At 49.9% G+C, this 22,171-nt stretch overlaps 1 protein-coding gene across 2 annotated transcripts in view; it reads right to left on the bottom strand.

The window, feature by feature from the left end:
* Window positions 1-4,040: 4,040 nt before the first annotated feature.
* The window catches only part of Cx3cr1 (C-X3-C motif chemokine receptor 1), a 37,554-nt gene continuing 19,423 nt past the window's right edge, over window positions 4,041-22,171 (bottom strand). Inside the window, exons 1-2 of one of the 2 annotated variants that reach the window (XM_041677286.1) lie at window positions 19,778-19,821; window positions 4,041-7,315 (exon numbers count right to left, since the gene is read on the bottom strand). In XM_041677286.1, the coding sequence (XP_041533220.1) occupies window positions 6,242-7,306 (1,065 nt within the window). In that variant the 5' untranslated portion in view covers window positions 7,307-7,315; window positions 19,778-19,821 and the 3' untranslated portion in view covers window positions 4,041-6,241. Of the gene's footprint in view, window positions 7,316-19,777; window positions 19,822-22,171 lie in introns of those variants that run through there. The other variant, XM_041677285.1, reaches the window with a different exon arrangement.

Below are 22,171 nucleotides of genomic sequence, written 5' to 3'. Positions count from 1 at the left end.
CTAGTTTCTATGGCAACCAGTGTGGCTACTAGGATTAAAGGTGTGTGTCACCGCTGCCTGGTCTGTAAGCCTGACCAGTGGGGCTGTTTTGCTTTTCTGATCCTCAGACAAGCTTTATTTATTAACATACAAATGAAATGCCACCACACACAGCTCTGTCTCCACCAACTCCATTGTCAACCTCAGGCTCCTAACACTGCCTGACAACTACCCGAAAAACAGACCTTCCTGCCCCAGCTTCTCTCAGCCCTCTCCTCCGGCCTTCTCAGTGCCAGGCCACAGTCCGAGGGAGGCAGCGATGACTTTCCTTTCTCTTTGTCGTGTGTCACTCTGTGTACGACACATGAACACTCTTTTTCTGTTTATCGCTCATTCAGAGGTAGAGGAGTGTCTAGGTGTGTGCACCTTATACATCCACACACACACACACTGTGTGTGTCTCAGTGTCAGCTTCCTAGAGGACCTGGAATAGATACAGGTGACGGGTACCTGAGCACTCCTATTCTCTCTCTCTGTTTGTATGTCTCAGTGTTAAGGCCTCCAAGGAGGAGTCACTTTGTCCCTGAGTGAACTTGGACTGAAGTGAGTGAACTCGGCCTTCAGCCTGAGCGTTGGTTGGCACCTGGACATAGCTCTTTCTAGCGTTGCCGTGTCTGTCTGAGGTCTGGCCCTTCCCAAGGCTGCTGATTGCGTTAGCCTCTGGGCATCCTATGTCCTTTACAGATGATGCTTTTGGGCATGCCGTCTGTCATGACACACAGTGATGTCACTGACAGTTGCAGCCTAGCCTGCACCTGTGTGCACAGACTTACCCCATTAGGGACGGGCTAGGTCACACGCCTCAGACGCTCCATGGTCATGCCCCTGCTGATCTTCTCTTCCTCAGTTTTCTGTGACCTGCCTGTGGTCTCTGCTCCTAGAGGTCAGAGGGCCTGCACTGCAATCAGGATGAGGGAGGAAGGCAGGGCGCTGGGAGGCTGGAACCTGCCTTTTCAGGGGTTTGCCATGGTTCCTGACTGGCCGTCTTTTCCTTAGCTACAAAGCATGTGTTTGGGGACTGGAGAAGTGACTTAGCCAGTAGGGTGCCCGCTGTGGAAATCCAAGGGCCTGAGTTTGACCCCAGGTGTTAAAGGCTGGTGTGCATGTGTTGTCCTTGTACAGGAGAATCAGAGATAGGCAGATCCCTCAGGCTCCTCGACAGGCAGCTTAGCCTAACTGGCGAAACCCCAGTGAAAGGGAGACTGAGATTGTCTCAAAAATCAAGTGGAATGAAGCCTGGGGTTGACCTGTCATACACACATGCATACACATACACACAGAGACATATAACACATGCACACACACATATACACACACAGAGACATACACTTACACAGGCACACATATACACACACATACACACAGACATAGAGACATACACGCACATGCACACACATACACACATAGAAACATACACACATATGCACACACATACACACAGACATAGAGACATACACGCACATGCACACACATACACACAGACAGAGACATACACACACAGGCGCGCGCGCGCACACACACACACACACATACACACACACACACACACACACGCTGCCCCAACCAACCCATCACAAAAGTCAGCCTAGCCAAAGTGTGCGTTAGGACCCAGTTACTTCAGATCCTGGAACTAAGAAAAACAAAGCAGGGAGGACAAGCTAGTGGGTGTGTCGTCCCACAGAAAGGGAGGACAAAGAGAAACAGAGTGCTGCTTGAACCCTCACAGCCAGATGCAAATCTAGAGGGGTCTTGCTAACCCTCACAGTGCCAGGATGTGGAAGTGCCCTGGGCTTCTTCCTCTCTGGTAAGAATATGGGGCCTCTGAGAATGCAAGGAACTGGCTGAGGGCCTCAGGGGAGTGTGCTGGGTTGTCACGTATCTCTCCAACCCCCACAGATTGGAACTCAGAGCTCAGAGGCAGCAGTAGGGTCTGATCCAATTATGCGTCGACAGCCAATGACTTCAAATGCGTCCTTGCCATATGACTGTTTTCAGTGAAATTCCCTGTGTTCTCCTCATCCTGTCCTGTTCAGCAAAGCGAATGAGAGGATACAGGATACTGATGCATTGTTTTATTTTTATTGTGTGTGTGTGTGCACGCTCGAGAGCACACACACACTACAGCACCTGTGTGGAGCTAAGTGGAAGTTGTTTCTCCACTCCTTGTACCCTGTGAGCCGGAGGATTGAACTCAAGTTGACGGGCTTGGTGGCAAGCCCCTTTATCCGCTGAGCCATCTCGCTTGCTCAGTGCAGTTAATTGGTTTGTAGAAAAGAAAGTATTTGCTTCTCTACTTTTGTTTCTCAGGCCAGGATTGTTTGTTCTTCCCCACATGGAGTCCAGAAAGAGGTTCAACTTTAATGAACACTCTCGGGGTTCAACAGCTGGAATGAGGATCTGGCATCGAAGGAGCAGCAGCTTGGACACCACCCTCTGCTGGCTGAGCAAACCCCACATGCAGCAATGCAAGGCCAGGAAATGTCCTTCTAGCTGTGCTACTGATGTCTTACACGACCCACCCCCCCCCCCCCCCGTCTTTGTGGGATTAGCTTGCATTCTAAAAGCCTTGTGTTCTTACATGAACTCACACCTATCCTCCTAGCACTACAGACCCTTCCTTACCTAGAGAAATTCTTATCTCTAAAGTCTTGGGTCAGACATTGTTACCTCTGAGCAAGCAAGCAAGCAAGCAAGCAAGCAAGCATATTCTAGATGCTTCCGTCTACAGAGATCAAGCCTAGTATGGTGGGCACACCTTTAAACCCAGCATTCAGAGACAGAGGCAGCAGATCTCCAAGTTCCAGGCAAGCCAGGGATACACACTGAGACTCAATCTCAAAAATAAAATCCCTGAGGGCAGAGCTATGGTCTCACCGCCTTGGAAACTTCTCTGGAGCCCAGCTCCTATGTCGTATGAAATATGTGCTTTTTAGTAGCAAATTGTCATTATCAAATGAAGGTTATACATATGTACCAAAATCTAAATGGGACCTAGAGAGATGGTTCATCAGATAAAGACACTTGTCACCAATCCCCACAACCTGAGTTTGATCCCAGGACCTACCTGATGGAAGGAAAACCTTGATTTTTGCAATTTGTCTTCTGAGTTCCTTCACGGGCACACACACACGCATACGCACACACATACACATTTACACATATACATGCAATTGATCAGTCAGTCAGGGTTAAAACTTTTCAAAGAAGCTGAAACAGCTTTTACTGTGGTTGGCGTTCAAGGTGGCATTGCAGAGAGACAATATGGCTGCATCTGACAGACTTACAGATGCCATTACTTCCTGATTAGTCAAGATGATGATGATGCCTCAGACTCAGGACTAGTTGGCCTGTCCTAGAGAACATTGCATTGCCTGCTCAGACTCAGGACTAGTTGGCCTATCCTAGAGAACATTGCATTGCCTGCTCAGACTAAGGACTAGTTGGCCTATCCTATAGAGCTTTTCATGTCCCTCCCCCTTTTTTGAGTCAGGGTCTTGCTCTGTAAACCAGGCTGACTGCTGGCCTTGAACTCACAGAGATCCACCTGCCTCTGCTTCAGGAGTGTTGTGATTTAAAGCCATGGGTAGACTTTGCTTTTTGATAAAATCGCATATACTTGGAGAGAGGAGCTGAAGCATTTCACACCCTTTGGTGCAGTTATCCCCTGGCAAAGAACTTATCTGGTAGAAATAACTGAACAGGAAAAAGAAAATTCCACAGATTAAAGAGCTGTGAGATTTGTATTTGCTAAAAATAGGAAGGAAACCAAATGTGTATCAACAGAATTATAAGTACAATAGATGTGGTGTAGGTGTATCTAGCCATGCAGCCCCAGACAGCGGTGACCACGGAGCAACACCAACATAAACTTACTTGAAACCTATGAGACTTTTGAAATAAAAAAATTTATTTACTAAGACCATTATGGTGGTATATACCTTTAATACCTTTAAGCACTTGGGAGGTCGAGGCAGGTGATTTCTATGAGTTCTAGGCCAGCCTGGTCTACAAAGAATTTCAGGACAGTCAGGGTTACATAGAGAAAACCTGTCTTGAAAAACCAAACAAGTTTTTCTGGTTTTGTTTTTGTTTTTACTTATTTTTTTGTGCATGCATGTGTGTTCACCACGTTTTTGCCTGGTGCTCTCAGAAACCAGAAGAGGCTGTTGGATCACCTGGAACTGGAGTTAAAGACCATTGTTAGACACTAAGTGGGTTCTGGAAATTGAACGCCAGTCCTCTGGAGTAGCAGCCAGTGCTCTTAACCACTGAGCCATCTTTCCCGTCTCCCCACTTTGGTAACTAAATTTTGAGGTTCTCAGTTGTGACCGCTGTAGAAGACAGCATTGTGTTGCAATGTCAACATGCTGGACGTGTCTGTGAGGGATGTGACTCCGTCTGCCGCCCTTGGAACAAACACGCAGACTGCCAAGGAGATATCAGACACGCCACAGTGAGCCACATGCCACAGCTTCCTCAGTGCCACCATCGGGGGGGGGGGGGGAGACTTCTCAAATGGTTATTACAGTGCTACACCGGAACAGAGAGCAATTGGGACCCAGCGCTTTTTAGAAAGCAAGTTACAGAACTGTGCAGTCCCCAGTCAGTGGGTGCAGCTGTGAGGGTCTCCTGTGGTTAGACCACATGATGCTTTCGGGTTGAGGGCAGAAAGCAAGCTGCTCTCACAGCCTGGCTCTTGATTGACAGCAGGGAGATGGTTAGGGGTCTGTAGATCTAGGTGCCGCTGAGCATCACTGTGGGAATGGGGGTCTCTTGTCTGGCTGTCTCCTGCAGGCTCCTCCCACTCCATCTGTGCTATCTCTCAGAGGCAGCTCAACAGTGCCAGACACAGGGGAAGCTAAATTCCTGGCTGATTTGCCGTGCTAGAATAGATGAGGCCACCACTGTCCCCCTTTTATAGGTGAGGGGCTGAAGCTCTGTTGGTTCCGGTCTCCCCAATTACAAGTGACAGAGCTGGGATATAAATCCATCCCTTCACTCTGGGGTGAGATTCTTTGTATCTCCTGCCTCCCCCCAGTGGGGGGTGTTGAGAGAAGCAGAGGGATATGGGTAAAGACAAATGGAAGGGACCTGGCAGCAGCGTGGGTGGGGTCCTTTGGGAAGGAGGAGGGGGCAGTGTAGAGTCTATTTTTAGAACTGCATCTTATGTCCCTGGTCTCAGAGGCCAGGCACTTGAGTTTACATTTGATGCAGTGGTCAGTGGGAGCCCTTGGAATTTTCAGGACATTCTCAAGATGGGTTTAATTAAGAAGCTGGCAGTAGACACAGGCTGGTTGCTGAGGGGAGAGCCTGGGTCAGTCAGTCCCGTCGTAAGGCAGAGGAGCCGATCTTGTTCTGTCTTATCAGGGTAGTTCCCACCCTCCAATTTCTTAGAAATATATCTTCCTCAACCTCCAACCTTCAGGTTCCAATAATATCTTAGATCAGTTCTATTTCAATGAATGAATGAATGAATGAATGAATGCATGCATGCATGCCCTGGCAATGCTGAAGCATGCACAGGCAGCCCATATATGGCAGTTCTGTTAAACTTGTCCAAATAGGGTCTCATGGTCTATGTTGGTGAGGATGACTGACCAGGTCTCTTCCTCAAGAGGAATCAAGGGATGGGCACGTGACACAGCTTGGCCAGTGGAAGTCCTTCCCTGGAAATGCTGACCTTGAAATCGGAGAGAGACCAGGTCCTTCTCTGACGCTGAGGCTATGGAAAGTGTGTCTGGATGGCCTGTCAGTACTCAGAGGCTGAAGGCCAGAGAGGGGACGTTCTAGCTGGATTCAAAGCTTGGTTTCCTCTCAGTCTGAGGATTTAATCAGCCTCTCCCCCACATGATCACGTGAATGACCCTCGCCACCCCTTGTGACTTATCCAGTCGGGTTAGAAGCCTTGTCATGCGTAAGCCCCAGCGTTCAGCATTTACAGCCAGCAATATGTGTATTGTTCATGAATTGAACAAAAATTTTTCAAAAACACTGTGGGGTTGTTTTGTAGGCATCTAGTCCATGTTTCTTGCACATAGGACACAGCAGGAGAAAGTCTGTCTTCATTACCCGGAGTCAGAGTCGAAGTCTGGGTTCACAGGGGGTCCAGGCCTTTCAGAGCAGGAGAGAGTCTGGGCTCACAGTGGGGTCCAGGCCTTTCAGAGCAGCAGAGAGTCTGGGCTCGCAGTGGGGTCCAGGCCTTTCAGAGCAGGAGAGAGCCCTCTCCGTCGCTTGTGTAACGAGTGAAGCTGCTCAGGATGCTCTCCTGTCTGCTCCGCTGGGATTCCGGTGTGAAATTGACGTGGACAGGACGGCAGCACAGCACAGCCAGGCACTTCCTGTACAGGTGTCCAAGGTATCTCCTGAACTTTTCCCCAGCAAAAGCGTAGATGAGGGGGTTGAGGCAGCAGTGGCTGAACGCCACTGTCTCCGTCACACTGAGGGCCAGCCTCAGGTCCCTCTTCGTGTCACAACTAGGGAAGAAGTTGTAGAATTTGAGAGTCTCCATGAAGATGACGATGTTGTAGGGTGTCCAGAAGAGGAAGAAGACCACCACCACGAGGAGGATGAGTCGGATGGCCCTGGCCTTCTTCTGATTCTTGCAGGAAAACAGAGTCTGGAGGATTCGGAAGTAGCAGAAGCTCATGACGATCAGGGGCAGCACAAAGCCCAGGATGTTTGCTTCCGAGTTGCGGAGCACGGGCCAGATTTCCTGGAGGACTTGGGGGTAATCACCCAGACACTCGTTTTCCTTTCTCTTTGTGAACATGAACTGGGGTGCCGCCACCAAGATGGCCGCCGCCCAGACGCCCAGACTGATGGTGACACCATGCTGCACCGTTCGGTTGTTCATGGAGTTGGCGGCCAGGACAATGGCCAGGTACCTATCGATGCTGATGACGGTAATGAAGAATATGCCCCCAAAGAAGCCGATGAAGAAGAAGGCAGTGGTGAGCTTGCACACGGCGTTGTGGAAGCCTTCCTCGCTGACCAAGTAGTGAGTCCAGAAGGGCAAGGTGGCCACAAAGAGCAGGTCACTCAAGGCCAGGTTCAGGAGGTAGATGTCGGTGATGCTCTTGGGCTTCCGGCTGTTGGTGAGGGCGAGTACCACCAACAGATTTCCCACCAGACCGAAGGCAAAGACGAGGGAGTAGAAGATGGACAGGAAGACGGTCCCAAAGGCCACAATGTCGCCCACATAACAGGCCTCAGCAGAATCATCGTACTCAAAGTTCTCCAGATCCAATTCCGGGAAGATGGTGGGCATGGTGAGGGCCTGGAGCAGAAGGGGAAACACAGCCACATTAGCCTTAGAAGATTGCAATTCTCTCTGGCTGTGTGCAGACAGAAGGAAACAAACACTGGCTGGGGGTCTACTAAATTCTATCTATTCTATATTCATTCTATCTTTTAAAACATTTCTTATTTTTGAAGCAGGGTCTCAATATGCATCTCTGGAATGCTGTTCTGGAATGCACTCTGGACCAGGCTGATCTCAACTCACAGAGATCTCTCTGCCTCCGTCTCCCAAGTGTTGGGATTACAGGCATGCGCCACCACCACCCAGCAAGATTTGTTTATTTTATGTGTGCAGATATTTTTCTTGCATGCACATTTGTGTACCAGATGTGTGCCTGACCAGAAAAGGGTGTTGGATTCACTGAAATGAGTTACAGATGGCTGGGGCCATCATGTGGGCAGCAGGAATTGAACCCAGGACCTCTGGAAGAGCAGCAAATGCTCTAAACTCCTGAGCCCCATGGGAGGGATTTTAACAAGGTAGGAAGACCCACTCTAGCTGGGCAGTGGTGGCCACACCTTTAATCCCAGCACTTGGGAGACAAAGGCAAATGGATATCCTAGTTCAAGTCCAGCCTGGTTTACAGAGTGAGTTCCAGGACAGCCAGGGCTACACAGAGACACCCTGCCTTTAAGAAAACAAACAAATAGACAAACAAACAAACACCCCACTCTGAATGTGGATGGAGCCGTTTCACAGGCTGGGGTCCCAGACAGAAAAGGAGACAGTGAGCAGATCTGCCGCACACTGCTCTCCACTTCCCAACTCGCAGATGCCTGTGAGCACCTGAAGCTCCTGCCACCTCGGCTCCCCAGTGCTCCCAGAATAATCCCATCACCTCCTATAGGGGAGGAAGGGCCACCCTGTTGAGGCCAGAAGGCACCATGAGGCAATGTTCAGTACTGTCCAGCTTGAGTGTTGCTAAGACCACAGAGACGCTTGTTTTCCTAAGAGGAAAAGCTTGCAGCCTGGAGCCAAGAATGCTTTCCATCACAGACACAGAAGAACCTGTGATTTCTCTCTCCTGTAAGTCGCTTCTCGTTGGGTCACCAGCCATGAGGAAAATAACCAGCATAGTCCCCCACTCCTGTTTCACGGTACCCTGGACTTTCCCGGGTTTAGTTCTGTGTGGGAAAGGCCTCCATCCCAACCACTCTGGGTTGACCATCTCACAGCCAATCCAGTAAAGAGGAAGCATTGCTGTATCCCAGGCTCTCTGTTTACAGAGGGACCAGCTGATCTCAGGCAGAGGATGGCTTCAGCCAGCCTGCTGCCCTTGGTTTGAGTGGCTAATCTATCTAGCTATTCCCAGCCGTAACCCATCCCTTATTCTTTTTCTTATTTCCTTAAGGGCAAGAATGGGAAAAGAGGACATTTCTCCATAGCTTGGGTAATAAAACTGTCCCCTTCCCATTTGTTTCCCAACCAGGGTGTGCTGGTCGCTCACTCCGTACTGCTCCTCCAGGCCCTGCTCATCTGCTTCTTGAAACCACAGACAGAACCCTTAGAAGTCTGAAGGCATCTCAGAGCACACTTCCTGGATGCCTCCTTCCCCATAGAAACGGAAAAAAACGAGCTCATGGTTTTTAACAGAGGGAGTTTCCACACCCACCGCACCTTGTTCAAGATGGTTTCACCCAGGTCCACCCATGGCTACCTTCCTGCATCACCTTCCTCTTCGCGATGGACAGGGCTGAGGCTACCTGCTCTGGCCCACCCAGGCTGCGATGGAGCCCTCAACTCTAGGAAAAGCATGGGCGTTCCTTGCTTCAAGCTGCGAGACCCTGCTCTCTGAGGGGGCCTCTGCTGCCGCCCACTCAGCATCAAGTTGGTCAGGACCAGTCGCTGCCACACAGCACTTTCTGAACTCAGCCACCATCACCTAAAGACCTAAAGACCGAAGCCGTGGCTGTGTGGTTACAGCGCTTGCCTAGGAAGCCCAAAGCCTTGGGTTGGATCCTCAGCACCACACAAACTGAGCTCTCTGGGATGTGCTTGTGATCCCAGCAGCTGGGAGAGATGGAGGCAGGAGGATCAGAGCTCGAGGTTATCTCACCTCACGCCTGGACACATAGCAAGTTTCGGTCCAGTCTGGGGTATTGGAGACTCTGTTTCAAATATAAGCTAGGAAGTCAGAAAATAAATCAATAACCCCTAAAACGTGTAATTTCATATGTCTATGGTTGACAGATGAGCAAGCAGGAATTGCTACTTAGTCCATGAGGCTTGTAACACAGGCTTGTCTTCCCTGGCATGGGAGGACATGCCATGAGGCAATATGACAGAGGTCATACATGAGGGACCCCAGGACAGTCATATTCTTCCTCCTTCCAGTGTGAAAAGTTAGCAAAGCTGACCCCAAGAGGAGGCCAAAGTTGGGAAACACTGCTCTGCCTCTTCGTGCCTGGGATCCTTCTCCCAGCCCCACTACTTCTGTGGACTCACAGAGGTTGGAGCTTAGCCCGTGGGTAGCTTGGAGCCTTTGGGTTTGGGGGTCCCTCTGCAAGACTAGGACTGTTTCTAAGGAGAGAGCCTATTCCAATGTTACTCACAACAGACACTTGCAGAGACCTTCTGACCTTTAGACACACCCGGACCGTGGAGACTCCCGTACGGTTGGACCCTGGGCATGGCGGAAATTTGGTATTTGAAGATATGATTTTTTTTCACTGACACGAAGAGTGCATCTCCTTTTCATTTTGAACGTGGGGGAGAGAAAGACGCCCTTTATGAAGCTCTATTCAGTCCAGACAGAGCAAACTGAACTACGGTGAGCCTGAGCAAGACACCAAACACCTGCTTCAACACAAAACCCCGAGAGCCACGTGAGGTCCCATGACGCAGGATGCTGCCATTTGTGAAAAGGTTGGGAAAGGCTGTGTGTAAGAGGGTCTGAATATCTCTGGAGGGACAAACTCGCGGTGGGAGCAGCCGTGTCATGGGGCAATTCTGGAGACTAAAGGAGGGGAAAAGGAGATTAGATTTTTATTATATATACTTGGATTTCTGTCTTAGCCATGTAAGTATTCTCCACTAGGAAACTATTTTAATTGATTGGCTTTCAATATTAGAAACCAACAAAAATATGGATTTTATGACAAACTAAATAAGTAGCCATCCAGCACAGTGACAGGCTCTGAGAAAGTGACACTGCCCAGTTGTCTGCCTCCTGGAGGGGAGTTGCAGCAGGAATGCAGGTATCTTTGGTGGCTGTGGGGCCTGGGCCCTAAGACTTGAGAGCTCTGTAGGGACCCTGTGTGCTGAATGAGTAGGAACAGTAGGAGACCTGGAGCAGTAAAGTAAGCTTCACCACGTGGGGTCCCAGCAGAGGCTGGCCAAGCATCAGCAGGGCAGCCGGAACAGTCTGGGAAAGGTCCTCTCTCCCCCATCCCAGTGGCTGCGTCTGTTGGTGGGACAGACACCGTGTCTTCTGGGCAGACGGTGAGAAGCAACGATGCCTCAGCCATGTGAGTCAGCAGTGACGTCTCCTTTATCTACCTGGAAGGGGCTTGTGGGCTGTGTCAGCTCGCTGGGTTCAGCAGATGAACCCCAGAGCACGAGGATTCCACTCAAGGTGGAAACCTCGCATCAGCGAAGAACTTCCCTTGACTCATCCTCCAGCCCGAGAGCGAGAGCAAAGCAACTTCTGGTCTGATCTGGCAAGCCTCCCCACTCCCACCCCATCCCCAGGGTCTCCTGAGATATTCAGAGGATTGGAAAGTGAACCTAAAGATAGGACTTCCTGGCTATAGATGGAGTAGAGCCAGGAATCTAGGGTGATCTTCAGTTTGAGGCCAGCCTGGGCTACATAATGAGGCAAAAGCCAGCCTGAGGGCAAAGGCCTGCCCCAATGCCTTGGAAGCAGTGGACAGTAGAAAGCAAAGGTAAAAACCCAACAAGGTATTCCTCGGCAGGATTCTCTCAGCAGGATCTTACTTCAGGGTCACAGGAAGCGTACTTGGGGGCTGGTGTGGGCATAGCACCAAAGGATGGAGCATCAGCCAAACAGCTGAGGCGGTGCCTTACAACTCAGGCAAGAACACAGATCCCATGAGCTCAACCAGTAAAAGTCTTGCTGTGCAAACATGAAGATATCCAGAACTACTGAAAGAAAGGCTTGTGTGATTGTGCAGGCTTGTCATCCCAGCACCCGGGAGGCAGATACCCAGGGCTCACGGGCCAGTCAGCCCGGCCTAATCATAAGCCTCAGATCCCACTGAGAGATGATCTGAAAACAAGGTAGAGAGTGCCTGAGGAATAACACGTGAGACTGACCTCTGGCCTCCACATGCATGTACAGACATGTGCACACAGGTGCACCTGAGCATGCCCACACTCATAACCCATCACCATGGAGGGTGGAGGCAGGAGGATTGCTGGGACTGCTGGCTGCCAGCCTAGCCCCAGGTTCAGGGAGAGACCCTGTCCAAAGGAATAAGGTGAAGAGTGACAGAGCAGGGTACTCCATGTTTTCTTCTGGCCTCTGGGTGCACACACACAAGCACATGCACATGCACATGCACCACATAGACTCGCTTGCATGCGTGCTCTCGTGATCACATGCATGCATGCTCGCACACACAAATGCATACATAAATGTTCTCACTTCCTCGACCCAAACACATCCATCAAAAACTTCCCACGAATCCCTGGAAGTCATTCTCAGGCCTCTGTCCTATCTGGCAGTTAACCGGTGGTTTTACTAGCTGGTATTGAACTAGGGAGTCTGCGTTGAGCCAAGAAGCAGAGCTTGGAACGTTCTAGATCAGCGGTACTCATGCCGTGGGTCACAACCCTTTGGGGGCTGGACGTACCTTTCACAGGCATCTTCTAAGACCGTCAGAAAACACAGGCATTTGCATCACCATTCATAACAGCAGCAAAATTACAGTTATGAAGTAGCAACAAAAATAATTTTATGGCTGGGGTGACCATGACATGAGGAACTGTGTTAAAGGGTCTCAGCATTAGGGAGGTTGAGAACTGCTGGGCTAGATCCAAGTAGAAATGACTTCAATACAACCCACTTCATGAAACTTCCTCACTCCTCCCGCCCGTCCTGGTCCACTTCCTTTCCTCATGCCCACTCCTTTATTTTTAGCCTTCCTTGTGGGGTGGGGGTGCCCTTACCCAGGCTCCCAATCAGTTCCCCATCTCTAAGCTTCCCTTCTCCTTAGGCGGCCACGTTCTTCTGGCTGGCATCTTCCTAGGAGGCTCCCCCTCTCTTTCTGCTCCACATCCTGCTGATTGATTTCTAAAGCCAGTGTCTCCCTTTAGATCGTCACTCTCCTGGGTCCCTAAGTGTGATTTTCTAGTTTGTTCTGCGGGTTGAATGCAGGTCCCCACGTCTGCGGCACAAGTGCTCTCCTGACAGAGCAGGGTCTCCAGTCTCTGACAGCCCTGCTTTGTTTGTTTGTTTATTGTTTGTTTATTGTTTATTAGCACACGTGTCTCAGGGTTCAGAGAGCAGAGGCTGCAGCAGAAGGGACATTTTACAATGTCCACCCAGTTTCCTGCACAAGTCAGAGGACCCTCTGTTCCCATAGCTAGCTATGAGTTCATGCAAAGGATCGCAACAGCACTACCCAGCAGGGCTTCACCCAGATCAAAGGTCCCCTGCAAAGCCAAAAACATACACAAGGGAACTCTGATGGGAAAGTACAGGAGTTACCTTCTCTCTCAAACATGCCATTATTTGAGGTTTGACACTTCTCCCTCCCTTTTCCTCTTTAAAGCGCTCTGTGGTATTTGTGTATTTCTATCAAAATAAAACTGTGAAAATTTAAAAGGAAATATTTCGTCACTTTTTTAAGTAATGGAGAAACAGGATAGCTTTTTAATAATAAAATTCTGGTTAGTGTAGGAGTTTTTGAGGCAGTATCTCCCACCATCACCCATACTGACCCAGAACTCCCTATTTAGTCTCTGTTGGCCTCAAAGTCATTGCAAGCTGGGCAGTGGTGGTGCATGTCTTTAGTCTCAGCACTCAGGAGGCAGAGGCAGGTGGATCTCTGTGAGTTAGATGCCAGCGTGGTCTACAGAGCAAGTTCCAGGACAGGCTCCAAAGGTACAGAGAAACCCTGTCTTGAAAAACCAAACCAAATCGAAATAAAACAAAAAACAACAAGAAGAAAAAACCCAAGCAAACTCATTGCAATCCTCTGCTTGAGTCTCCTGACTACCGGTATAAAAGGTATGAGCCACCGAGCCCATGTTAATTAAGTCACACAGAGTGTATGAGAAGAGGGGTCCTCGTAGTTCTCAGATGAGCTCTAGGGAATCCAGGAAGGTGAAGCACACAGCTTATCTCTGTAGGGGAAGGGATGCGTGGACCTGTTCCCCCCCACTCCCCAGAAGGCTGGGAATGGATGTAATTAGTATCCCGGTGACCTGTGTTATCTGCAGGGCCAGGCCTCACCCGAATCCCCCAGCTACTGTGCTCATCCCAGGCTCTCCCTCCCTAGAACTTTATCTTTGTTTCTCAGACAGTAGAAACCATCCCTTCAGCCCTTAAACTATAGACCCCATCTTCATGGTCACACACACTTTTCAAAAGAGTTTTTTTTTAATGTGGTCATGCCCTAGCTTTATCGTGCACATGGATGAAGATCATTGTTACTGGGAAACATTTTTCCAAAATGGTACTGTACTTAAAAATGCTTAAAGAGCGTCTCAGGGTCAGGCTTGAGAAGCTTGAACCAGCACCAGGTAACTAAGTGGTGTTGAATCCGATTTCCTCAGGGGGCTCCTCGCTCTGATGGTCTTAGCACTGGCAGACAGACTCCCCACATATGTTTAAGAGCAAACAGAGATGAAGGCTAAGAGGCATAATCCAGCCTGCTGAAAAGAAGGGAAGGTCCTTTTCTCCGGTCCCTTTCTCTTTTAGAACTGTCACTTCAGAGCATCTGTAAATAACTTCTTCCTGGATGTGTGGGTCCTGGAACCCGCAGGGCCTTCGGTCCACTGTTTTGGAGGAACACCTTTCTCCAGGACCTGGGCATTGTGATTTAGAAATACGAGCAGCAAGCACACAGCCCCATCTCCCAATTTCTGTAAGGGTGCGGGAGCTTCAGCGCTCGGCTCCAAGCAACCTCCTGTCGCTAATGTAGGACGGTTGTTCTCCTCGGGACAGAGCCAATGAACTTTCAAGGGTGGACAGTGAGTTCACATCACCAAGAACGCTGTTGAGGGCTGGGGAACGGCTCAGTCAGCAAAGCACTTGCTCTGCAAACTCTTTGTTGTAAGACCTGAGTTCCAGCCTCCAAATCCATATTAAACTAAACATGGCTGGGTAGTGGTGGCGCATGCCTTTAATCCCAGCACTTGGGAGGCAGAGGCAAGTGAATATCTGAGTTTGAGGCCAGCCTGGTCTACAGAGGGAGTTCTAGGACAGCCAGGGCTGCACAGAAAAACTCTGCCTCAAAAAACAAACAACAACAAAGCTAAACGTGGTGATGCACTTGTAATCCAGCACTGGGGAGGTGAAGACAGGGATCCTGGGGCTCCCTGGTCAGACAGCCTGGCCAGATGGGTGAGTTCTAGGTAAAAATAAGAGATCACCTGAATAACCACGGCGGAAATGCCTGCAGACACCTGATGCTGACTTCACAGGCACGCACATGCTTCCAGGTCCGCTTGCTTCATGACCAGCTCTCAATCACCTCTAGGACAGGGATGCAATTGAGTGTGTCTCTGGGCCATGGGAGGGAGGGGTTCCTGTCTCAAAGTCTCCTAGGGCTGGTCGAGGATAGCACACTCTGGTCAATTGAGTCAGCCATAAAGAGACTTTGACATCTTTGACATCTGTGGAGTCAAAGGAAAATTCAAATGCCAGCTCAAGCTGTGAATAAGTTCATCATGCTGCATAAACTTTCGGTCTGATTAATTTTGGTGTGTGATTTTTTTAAATTACTTGCAGGGTTTTGTATAATAAAGCTTAATTTTTGGTGGTGTTGTTTTGTTTTTGAGACAGGGTTCAGGCTGTTGTCCTCGGAAATGTAGACCTGGCAGACTGTGAAGTCACAGAGATCCTCCTGACTCTCCGGTGCTGGGATTAAAGGCGTGCGCCCTGGGCTACAAAGCTCCCTCCCTGGGCTACAAAGCTCCCTCCCTGGGCTATAAAGCTTATTTTTAAAAAGGAGAGTTAAGTAGGGTGTGATGGCTTTAACCAAGTACTTGGGAGGCAGAGGTGGGAAGATCTCTGTAAATTCAAGGTCAACCTGGTCTATAAGGCGAGTTCCAGAACAGCCAGGGCTACGCAGAGACCCTGTAAAAAAAAAAAAATTCCTGAGGACTTTGAAGCAGACACACGACGGCCTGACTGAAGTCCCCTCTAGCGCAGTGGGGCCAAACCGTCTTCCGCTGCGTGAGCTCATTTACGGCACTCAGCTGCAGAAAACCAACAGCTTTGCAAGTGATTCTTGCCTTGAGGATGGATCACACCTCTGAGACAGACAGACATCTGAGACAGACAGACATCTGGATGCGACCCGGTGCAGGCAGGAAAGGCTTACATAACCCACCTTCCGTTTCTGCAAGCTGCTCATTTATTCCCACTAGTCCCGTTGTCTGGCCATCACTCTCTTACAGAATTGCGTTTTGGAAATATTGATGAGTTACTGAGTTCTGTGTCTGCTACATGGAGGGGCAACTTCCAGTAACATTTGGGTAAGGGCAGGGGCATGAGGGAGGCTTTGGGGGTCCTAGCGAGGTTCTTTTCATTGTGTGGTGTGCATGTGTGTATGTATGCATTGTGTGTGTTATGTGTATATGTGTGGTTTGTGCATGTGTGTGGTATTTGCATAGGTGTGGTATGTGTTTGCATGTGTGTGCTTGTGGTGAGTATGGGGATGTAAGCATGTGCTGTGCATGTGTGTGGGCGAACCTACTTGTGCGTGTGTGTATCATTCCTCGGCACTTCCTACCTTCTTTCTTGAGACAGGGTCTCTCATTGTCCTGGAAGTTTCTGGGTAGTCCAGGCTGATTGGCGTGTGAGCCCCAGGGATCATTTCTCCCTCCTCAGCGCTGACTTTACAGCAAACATGGCCACACCAGGGTTTCTTATGTGGGTTCTGGGGATGGAACTTGGTCTTTAGCCTGCTAGGCGGTTTACACTTTAGGTGCCCCCCGGAGGAAAGGCTGACCCCAGGCTCAGTCAGAAACCCTAGGCTTCCTTTGGTTTTCCTTGGTAGGAAATGACCTAATGATGACCTAAGGATCTCCCGCTTCTGAGACACTTGGGCACCTGTCATCAAGGTTGGCTAGGGCTCGGGCCCCATCACCCCACCCCACTCCTCTCCAGCCTGCTTTGGAGCAGTGTGAGTTCGCAGCTCATTCTGAGGGCCTGGTTTGGAAGTCTTCAGGCTTAGGACTCCGGGCTGGAGGATGGGTTGGGGAGGCACAAGTGGCTTCTCTGGGCAGACCGTGCCTCACATGGCCACCCTTGCACAGTGGGCTTGGGAGAAGGACTGAAAGTTGATTTGGAACTGGGTCAGTCCTAGCATGATGTCTTCTCGCCTGGTCCTATGACTTGGGGTCCTTAACAACTCCTTTGGGAGTAGTCAGTGACGTTAAGATCCCTAAAGTGATGGAGCTTCACTCTCCCTGAAGCAGCAGACAGAAACTGTTTTTAAAAGTGCATTTATTTATTTTTTATATGTATGTGTGTATGTTATTGCACATGCTGCAGTATGTGGTCAGAGTACATCTTGAGGGCGTCAGGACTTTCCTTCTACCACGCTTCTCTCAGGCTCAAACTCAAGCAGTCAAGCTTGTCACAGGTGCCTTTATCCCCCTTGCAAGCCCTTACTGCTTTTGAAGAGCCAAAGACGGTCCATGCAGAGTGTTTGGGACTTTATCTACCACACTCTAACCTTCACTATACACTCCCTTGCCTGGGTCCTACCGACTCGGTACAGTCAAGCACTGTGCAGTATTGCCAAGGGCAATGTTCAAAGTCCGAAGTCTGGACTGCAGCATCCCAAGGACCAGCAGCACCCCTTCCCCTGTCCTCTCTCTGCCATGGGGTCAGCCAAAGTGCAGGGTGGGTAGGTTTTAACCGGATTAGCATCGGTAGGTTCTTCCCAGGAAACAGAGGTGCATGAAGGGCCAGGTTGGTCAGCCTGGGCCTGACACTATTTTTCTGTCCCAGCATCCATCTGTAAAACCAAGCCAATCCGAGGGGCAGGGGAAGAGAAGCCACTCTAGCCTTCTGCTGTGTGGCTAGTTTTGTTCTCACGTGGGAGGAGCGAGGCACACAGGATTCAGGTAAACTTGCAGGAATCCTACTCCCTGTTAGGAAGCTGCAGGCCATCTCTGGGGAGAGGAGTCTCACTTTGAGTAGCTGCCAGCAATTGGTGGAGGAGCTCCCAGGACACAGCTCTGATGAGTGGGCACCCACCAGGGTGAGCTCCACTAACTCAAGGGCACGGTCCTGTAGTAACCCCCATAGACCTACAGCTTCACTGGACTAGGCTTGGGTATGCATTGTCCCTGCTGCCCCAGGGGTCCTATCTGTGGTGGGTGACCTATGATCACTTCTGTCCGGAAGTCACCCTACACTCTTTCCTGGGGCTATTTCTGTTTTCCAGAAGCCCCTGAGTCCAGTCACTGCCCCCACCCTGCTGGCTCTCACAGTGCCCAAGGCTCAACAGGTCAGGGCCTGCTCTAGCCTAGTTTTCTCCCCATAGGCTCAGAGACCCCTTATGACCTGCCTGAGCAGAGTGTTTTCTTATGGTCTGAGCGTCTTTACATGTGACTCAATTTCTTCCTACCTCAAGTATTATATTTCAACTAGTTGGGACAGAAAAAAATTAGGGGAATTTGGAGGGAGGGAGGGAAAAGGAAGAAGGGAGGGAGAATTCCCAACTCTCAGCCTTTCTCTGGACTGGGCTATAAATGCCCAGAGCAAGGCTGCAGGCACTTGGGGTCTGTGTTTGCCAGATGATAACACAACCCTTGAGGGAAAGCCAGCTGCAGCTGCTCTCAGGGGGCCTCTGGAAGGGTCTGCCTGTGTCAAGCAGGGACAAGGTCTGTTCTTACCATTTCCTTCCGGAGACCACCTTTCCTAGTGGCTCAGACGCCTGAGTCCTGAGACACGGTTATGAGCATTTATGAAACTGAGGAATGAGCTTGCGCCAAGTTTATTATAAATGCAAAAAATGTTCATTATAACAGCTGAAGATGTTACCAGAGTGGAATTTAAGAAAAAGGGAAAAAGTCTATGTAACTTTGCAGACTCAGGCATAATATTCTTTTAGTTTTTCTCCATATAAATGTGTATTTCAGTAAAAACGCTAAAGTCAGTTTGAACATTGATCACCATCATTATTGTTATTAGATATAGGGTCTCATAAAGCCCAGGCTGGCCTCAAAATTCCTAGGTACCAAGGCCGACCTTGAGCTTCTGACCCTCCTGTCTCTTCCTCCTGAGTGCTGGCACCACAGGCACGGTGGGCACAGCAGGCCATTGTGCCCAACATATGTGTAGTACTGAGGATTGGACTGGGGGCTCCTTGCACTCTAGGCAAGCACTCAGCACTCTATCAGCCGAGCTACATTCTCAGTATAGACCCTTATTTTTATATTCTCAAGCCTGGGTACCGTCAGGGAAACCGCTGAGTGCCTGCCACTCAGATCTAGGGATTATCAGCTCACAGTTATCATTTCATTCATCTCCTACTTTATGGCTCAATGAGACTAATTTCATCTATAAACACTCCTGTGTGGGTCTCTGAGGAATAAGTGCTTTTTAAAGCAAGAAATAAAAACCATCAACACTAATGTTTATAGTTGTTAGTGTTTGCTTGAGATAAGAGGCTCCCAGGGAAGCCCCAGCTGGCCTGGAACTCACACAGAGACTATACTAGTCTCAAATTTGTAGCAATCCCCTTCCTGCAGCGGTCCCAGAACTGGGATTAGAGGCATGAACCACAAAGTCTGACTGACAGTACAAATTTTAATCTTTAAAAACATCAACATTTCCAGTCTGGCGGTGGTGGTGCACACACCTTTAATCGGGAGGCAGAGGCAGGCAGATCTCTGTGAGTTCGAGGCCAGCCTGGTCTACAAGAGCTAGTTCCAGAACAGGCTCCAAAGCTACAGAGAAACCGTGTCTTGAAAAATCACAAAACCAAACCAAACCAAAAAAAAAAAAAAAAAAAAAATCCAAAACCAAAACCAAAAAAAAAAAAAATCAATATTTCCTATCACCAAATGTGATTTTGTATCGGGCCCCTCTCCCCTCTTTTCTGATAGTGTTCAACCTGAACCTTTCTTCACAATCCTAAAATGGAATTACTCACACCTCAAAGACTTCTTATCCTCCACCCCCGTTTTATCTGCATCTTCAGGAAAATGAGCACAGAAGGCAAACAGAGTCTGTAACCTGGTTTGCCTGATGGCCCCACCCCAGGTGTGGGAGGAGTCCGCTGCACTTACCTGGGCAGATGGGAACGAAGTGTCACTCAGTCCCCCAGTCCCACGCAAACTCCACCAGACGCCAACACTTCCCTCTCTGAGGGCATCTTTATTTGCGAAGTTAGCCAATAGCGTCTGGCTTCCTGTCTTTAGATGCTGTGGCCAGCAAGCTCAGAAGCTCCAGGCTGGAGACCAGCTGATCACAAGGGAGCCTGCATTGCAAGTCTCAGGGACTGCTGCCTGGGGCAGACCTGGTGATGGCTGGGGGCTGTGTCAGATATCTGCAGCCTCAGAGGCCAGCAGAACACAAGTCAGGCCTCAAGCTTTCATTAGTAGGGGTCTCAGGCAATCTGTGAAAGCCCCTCATCTTTCCATCCATTTTCAAAAGCATCTGGTAGCAGCACTGGGGTGCAGGCTCAGTGTCCTTGCTGTCTTTCGCCTCGGCATGGTCTCGGTCCCAGCTGAGGGGCACACATCACAAGAGGTTCTTAGGATGTTTTGTCCACTGAGTAGGAACACCACACTGAAAATGTTAGTAGCTCCCCTCCCCCCATTCAGGTTGAGAAAGCTCACTCCTTAGTCCCTTTTCTGTTTCCTCCTGGCCTCCCTGGTTGCTCACCTTCCCCTGCAGAGGCCAAGGGATCACAGAGAGGTAGCCGTTCCTCACGGGCTCTCAGACATTGGCCCTTTCCCTATGCCCCATCAGCTACATCGGGGGCTACCCAGGTCAGCTCCTTGCCCTCATTCTGTCCCACTTCAGTTTCTGATTTTTGTTTTTTATTTTTATTAATTCTTCGGGGATTTCACACTTTTTATTTTGATCATGGTCATCCACCTGCCTCCGCCCAGATCTGCCGCTGTTTCAAACCCACCCAACCTTGTTTCACGTTCATTTCTTCTAACTTTTTTTAAGGTTTATTTTGAATTATGCATACGTGGATGTGAGTGCAGGTGCCCACAGAGGCCAGAGGACTCAGATCTCCCTGGAGCTGGGGTCACAGGCAGCTGTGAACTGCCCGTCATGGAAGCTGGGGACTGAGCTGTGTCTCCTGCAAGAGCAGTTATGTGCTCTTAGCCACTGAGCCATTCCCAGAGCCCCCTTTTATGTTTTTGTTTGCTTTATTTTGTTTTGTTGTTGCTGAGACATGTCCCACGCATCCTGGCCTGGCTCTGTATTTGAAGATGACCTGAGCATCCTCCTGCCTCCACCGGCCAAGGGCTGGGATGTCCTGCCATGTCTCATTGATGAGATGCTGGGAATCGAACTCAGGGACTTCACACACACTAGGCAAGCGGTCTGCGGGTCGAGCCATCTCCCCAGCCACACTCAGCTCACCCTTGTGCTCCTGTCTTGGATCTGGCCAAGATTCTCCCACTTGGAATCCAAACAGTCTCATCGATGCTCATTGCTGACACAACTCCATCTCCAGTTGGGGCCTGGAGATCACCCTGTGCCCATCGATCCCTTTCTGTCTGTCTTCATCTCACCCTCCCACGTACACAAAGAGCAATCCCTGAGCCGCAGCTGTGCAGCTTTAACTCCGGGAGCTTCCTCCGCTCCCTGGTCTGTATGTGAGCTTGCTCTTAACACGATGGTCCCCTTTTCCTTTCCCCTACATTCTGACCACTTCCTCTTCCTCCAGCACACATGCACATGCACTCTCTCGTGCGCGCGCGCGCGCACACACACACACACACACACACACACACACACCCTTCCCTGTGCGTGCACTGGCACTGGGAGTGCCTGCCTCCCTGACTCACCTGCTGAGGGCTGAGGAGTAGGCTTGTCCTGTCCACGGGTGCTGCAGCTGACAGAACTCTGTGATGAGAGTCAACACTCTTGTGCCAGTTTCCTTGTCCCCACGGGGTGGTGACAGCTGTCCAGATGGATACCCACACACACAGAGGAACACAATATTTAGGAGAGGCACTCTGAGCTCATGGAGCATTCTATTTTAGGGTAGGAAAGGAGGCAAGCCTGCTTTGGGGACCTGAAGGCAACAAACAGTACCTCATCCGTGTGTGTGTGTGTGTGTGTGTGTGTGTGTGTGTGTGGTGTTTGTGCCATATATGAATAGTGTGTACAGCATAATGAAGACCAGAAGAGACCACGGATCGTCTGGAACTGGAATTATAGGAAGGTCTGAGCCATCTGATGTGGGTACTGGGAACCAGACTTGTGACCTCAGCAAGGCAGTAAGCACTTTTACCTACTGAGCCTCTTTCCAGCCTGCCTGCCTGCCTGCCTGCGTGCCTGGCAGTTCTGGCTGTCCTGGAACTCACTCTGTAGACCAAACTGGTCTCCAACTCACAGAGATCCGCCTGCCTCTGCCTCTGAGTCCTGAGATTAAAGGCGTTCACCACCACCACCCATCTTAAATTATTTCTTTAAAGACCCCTATTTTTGATATT

The sequence above is a fragment of the Microtus oregoni genome, unplaced genomic scaffold, assembly GCF_018167655.1.
Source record: "Microtus oregoni isolate MIOR12 unplaced genomic scaffold, Mior012 000028F_ref0000031, whole genome shotgun sequence".
Taxonomy (NCBI): Eukaryota; Metazoa; Chordata; class Mammalia; order Rodentia; family Cricetidae; genus Microtus; species Microtus oregoni.
Note: the sequence above shows the minus strand (reverse complement) of the source record. Positions and strands in the feature narration are given on the sequence as shown.